The sequence below is a fragment of the Condylura cristata genome, unplaced genomic scaffold (assembly GCF_000260355.1).
Source record: "Condylura cristata isolate star-nosed mole 26May11 unplaced genomic scaffold, ConCri1.0 scaffold00001, whole genome shotgun sequence".
Classification (NCBI taxonomy): Eukaryota; Metazoa; Chordata; class Mammalia; order Eulipotyphla; family Talpidae; genus Condylura; species Condylura cristata.
In genome coordinates this window covers 32,244,682-32,249,700 of record NW_004567102.1, presented here as the reverse complement: position 1 = coordinate 32,249,700, position 5,019 = coordinate 32,244,682, and the positions used below count along the sequence as shown (strand labels likewise).

The window sequence follows — 5,019 nt, the reverse complement described above, 5'->3', positions numbered from 1 at the left end:
ATGTTTTTATACCGGGCAGTCTCTAATTGTGCATTTGGAAAAAAAATAAACAAGGCTAAAGCTAAGAATTTATGAGCTTATATTTTGCATTTCTCTATTATCTTCAACTCTAATCCCTAAGAACAATTCATGAAAGGTAAAGTTAAAACAAGAGAAGGTTTCCTTACCTTTGATGCCAACCGTGATTTCAGGCCTAAGAATGAAAAGACTGTGTTGCTTTCTTTTGATTCAAAAAAACTGTCATAATCCTAGGGAAAAAAAGGTAAAAGAACATAGACAGAAACAATTGTCTATAAATTTGATACTTTTGAAATTCTTATGGAAATAAAAAATGAACCATTGCACTGGTTGGGACAGAAGAACTATGTAAGTCTTGCTCTTGAGTCTAAAAATTCCTTTGAGTATAATGATTAATGTCATAAATTTGTAATCTAAAGCAAAAAGTAAAATGAAAACAAAAATGAAATTGGAAAGCACTTTATGTGCCAAACTAACATTTATTTGTGTGCCAACACTCTGACCTATGATTCCACTCTAGTATTAAATATAGGAAGGTTGGCTCCCAATTTCACTCCTGATTTTTGTTTTCAAGGACTTTACAAAAAAAATCACTAGGTAAACAGAAAGCCATAAAGATCTCTATGTGTCAATGGGAATGCTTCTATTCTGCTTTTGAAGTTTTCCACATTCTTTGAGACTATGTCTTCAGAGAGATTAAAAAGATCAAATAAAAACTAGAAGAAACAGCAATCTCTATTACATTATCATTGTCTCATATACAGAATCCTTTTTTTCCTGTTATTTTCACAAGAGAAGTCATTAGGACATTCCAGGTAATATGCTCATCAACTGTTTCTTCCCAAAAGCTTGCACATATAAAATTGCACAGCTTTTAAGTTGATGTAAAACACTCTTAGAATTTGGTGGAAGTTTCTTTTAAAATGCTAGGGTTAAATATTGTAAGTAGACAATGATCAGTGCCATTTTTAACATTTGATCCACAGCTTGGAGCCTTATAATTTAATCTCCACCACAGCCTCCAATCAGGATGGAGAATGAAACACTGCACAAGTTTCCCTGTCAGTATGCACTGAGAATGCTGAGTTTGGGCTCATGTCTCAATGACATTGAAAGTGATAGTTTCTACTGAACAATGCTTCCTGCCCAAGAAGAAGTAGGCATGGGGGAGCACGCTGTGTGCCAGTCACTAAACCCTCATGAATTCACTCCTGAGTTGAGTCAATGGCATCACAAGTACTTCTGAAACCTGTCTAGGAATCTAAGTGGTAGTCAATGACATACAGAATGGAGATTTGCTTCCTGCAAAGCATGCCTTATTTGATTAAAATTTTAAATTATCTGATTTTGTATGGAGACTCTCGTCTAAATGCTTCAGCAAGTTGAGTCACATTTGGATTGAAGTCTTCTGGATTTTAATTCAGTCATCTTAGCCTCATGTCTTGCAGCTGATGCTTCTATATATCTTCATGTAACTTCCTGTCACTAAGATCAGCTCCAAAAGCAGTCACCTCCAAAAAAGGGCTTCCTCCACCAAACCAAGAAGGACATCTGGACATATCTTAAGAGGGAGGTTCAGCAAAGACCTCTGTGAAAACTGGCCATGTGAAGAGCTGGGACGGATATACAGTGCAAGGAACAGCTCTGGTAGGAAGTAAGTTGAAGGTTTGACAAAGTCGGCATACGCCATACATTGTAGACAAGAAAGGAGCTTGAATGTTATCGTAAGTATAAAAGGAAATCATGTACAGGATTTCAACAGGGAGAAGAACAAGAAAATACCTAATTCAACTATAGGAAGAATGGCTGAGAGAGGGGAGCAAGAAGGTAAGCGAGGAGAAAAGTTAAAGTATGGAGGTAATTCAAGTAGGAGATGGTCGCAGCATGAAGCTGAGGAATGGTAATGGATACAGAGAGAAGTGGACAAGCTAGGGGTACACTTTAGAGTAGAACTGATCAAATCTGATTGTGTAATTGGTATTGGGGGTTGAGAGAAAAAGAATTAAAGTGGTCTGAGCTTTGTGACTTGATGGAATAGACTACAAAAAGCAGACATGAGGGTAAAGATAGAGCTGAATTTCAACATGTTAAGAGTTTGAGAAATTACGAGGCAGTAAAGAATATAACTGGGCAGTTGAAGGGTTTCCTAGCAACTCTAGGATGTTATGGACTTTGTAGAAATTTATAGAAAGCTTTACAATTTTTATTAGGAAAAAACTACGTAACAAATAATACAGGACTATGGTTTATATAAAATATAGGCAAAATTGAACAAACTTTTGTTACATGTAATTCTATGTAATTTTGTTACAAGTACTCTTTGTAATAGTGATATTTCTAAAGAGTTGAATAACATTTCACTGATCTGGGTTCTGGATATAGCCCTGTCCTACACATTCTCTACTTGCCAATTACTTTTTATATAGAATATGAGTGAAATAGGGAGAGAGCTAAACTACAGATTTATTCCATCCTTTTAGATAGTTACTGTATCTCTCTTTACCAAATTCTGCTACTTACTACTCAACCTAGATTCTTCCCTCAGGATCTCACTCACAGCCAAGACCTTCATTAAATTCTTATCTCTAGCTCTTGATCTCTGCTGAGATGTGTTCCAGATGTGTTATAGCAGCTGAATGTTCATAGCCTTTTAAACACAATGATTCTAAATGACAATTTATGATTTTCCTTCTACTCTGCAAGATGGACTTCTCAGAGAAATGCCATCTAATGGGCTCTATCAGTCAGAAATATACCCTACTACTACCCATTCATTCTCAAGGACATAGGAATCTTTTTAAAAATGTTAGTTTAAAAAGAACATTTTTTTAGAAAGAGTTTTCATTGTTCTTAGTTAAAATTCTTAACATGACCAAAAATCAAGGGGGTGGACTGGGGAGAACAAGTTCCTATGTAGTCCACTTCTGGCTTAGTCAAGGCTGGGGGAAAAAATTCTTATACTCCTATACTCTTATACTCCTTCACTAACTACCATCTGATTCATTTCTGGGAGACCCATTGGAATATACATTCAGTCACTACAGATTAGACATCTTCTAATCTACTATGTGAGTTCTATGACTTTGATCAACTCATTTAACTTCCTCAGATTGTTCCTTCCTTTTTGTATCAAATATTAGCAAAGTTGATTCAATGGAGCTGGGTCCAGATGTAAAGTCCAGGAAGGGTATTCAGTTACTAGAGATGCCTATTTTAAGAGTTTAACACTCTGTGCTTTATGGTTTAACTGAACAGAAAAGAAAAGGAGACCAGTTAGGGAAAAAAAATACAGAGAGAACGAATAGCTTAGTCATCAAAATGCTGTCCCTATTCTCAAATTTTGAAAGGCCTTTGTCTGCTGTTTTTTTTTTTTTTTTTTTTAAGATTTATTTATTTGTACATACAGAACTGGGGTACAGGCCAGAGGCTCAGGGGTGGTGAGAGGCTTCACCAGAGACAGAATGGGAAGCAGAACAGGCAGATCGACGAAATACACTGCTGAGGGGAGCAGCGGGCGGGTCAGGAGAGGTCTGCCACGCCATGTGGATCTCCTCTAGGGCAGGCGGGAATCGAACTCATGCATAAGTGGCTTAAACTTCTTTGTGCTGTGCTTTAACCTGCTGTGCCACCAGCGAGGGCCCCCTTTATCTGTTTTTACTTGATTAATAATCTCAGACAGTGTGAAATTTAGGAATGAAAAGTAATAGTGTAGGAAATAAAAAATGAGAACATCTGATTCAATCTCTGTATATGTAGCTTGAATTCTACTTTTGAAAGACTGAAGTGCAGATCTGAAAAAAATTGTACACAAAAGAGATCAAAAGGCAAGTTACAATGATATTCAATGTGGATAATTCCAGATTTACTTACATTAAAAACCTTAATCTGGGCCCTCACGGGTGGTTAAAGCACAACACTAAAAAGCTAACATCACTTCAGCATGAGTTCTATTCTCGCTCTAGAGTTGATCCACATGGTGCGGCAGACCTCTCCTAACTCACCCACTGCTCCCCTCAGCAGTGTACTTTGTCAATCAGCCTGTTCTGCCCCCCACTGTCTCTGGCGAATCCTCTCACTGCCCCTGCACTGCTGGCCTGTACCCCGGTTCAGTATGCATAAATAAATAAATCTTAAAAATAAAAAAGAAACCAAAATTTCATCTTAAAATGATAACAATACCCCAAATCACAAAACTGGAAATAAGGTCAACTCTTACAAGCAAGTATCACATATATAAAGCAAGACATAAAATATACATGTGTGGCAATAGTATGTAACATTATAAACAGTGCATTTATATACACTGAATTAAAATTGTTCTCATAAATGTATTAGAAATTAAACCAACAAATATATTAGAAGTTTCACATATCATAAAGATTATTTTTATTCTATGATCTCTTAACTCAGTGCAACTTCACTATGGCTATAGCGTTTCTTAACTGACTGGGGTCTGTGCTACAGAAATTATCACTTAAGGTAATTAATTTCTTCCAAAGTGACAAATATGAAATTTTGTAATTGACTTTGAAAGCATAATTTAAAGGAAATCATTTTAAAAGTCAATGTTAGGACAATACCTTGACACATACCAGATTACCAGTAATATCTGTCAAGTAGATGATTGAGTTCTGTTTTCTAATTAATGACTGCTATGCCATGTTTTACATAATCTCATCTCTTACCAGTAATATAATTAAGTACATTCCATTTCTATTCTACTACTTATTGGGCTTAAAGAAATACCTACAATTTTTGCATCCAAAAGCTCTTGAGTGGACTGATGAATCCCAAAAAGCAAAAGGTTAAATCATTTCCTTTGTCATGTTTAGGCCATTTCTTAATGTCAAAAAATTTCAATAGTTAATATCACATTTCAATGTCAATAAGTTATAGTTTGATGTGAAATAACTTAAGAATAACATAGTATTAGCCATTTTAAAATCATTACTTATTAAGATACAAATTTTTATATTATAGTCTTTAGTAGTATCCAATAAA

At 35.5% G+C, this 5,019-nt stretch overlaps 1 protein-coding gene across 1 annotated transcript in view; it reads right to left on the bottom strand.

Annotated features, from left to right (window-relative positions):
• The window catches only part of SH3BGRL2 (SH3 domain binding glutamate-rich protein like 2), a 57,350-nt gene that overhangs the window by 6,941 nt on the left and 45,390 nt on the right, over positions 1-5,019 (bottom strand). Inside the window, exon 3 of the mRNA XM_004673642.2 lies at positions 168-248. Within this exon, the coding sequence (XP_004673699.1) occupies positions 168-248 (81 nt within the window). The remainder of the gene's footprint in view (positions 1-167; positions 249-5,019) is intronic.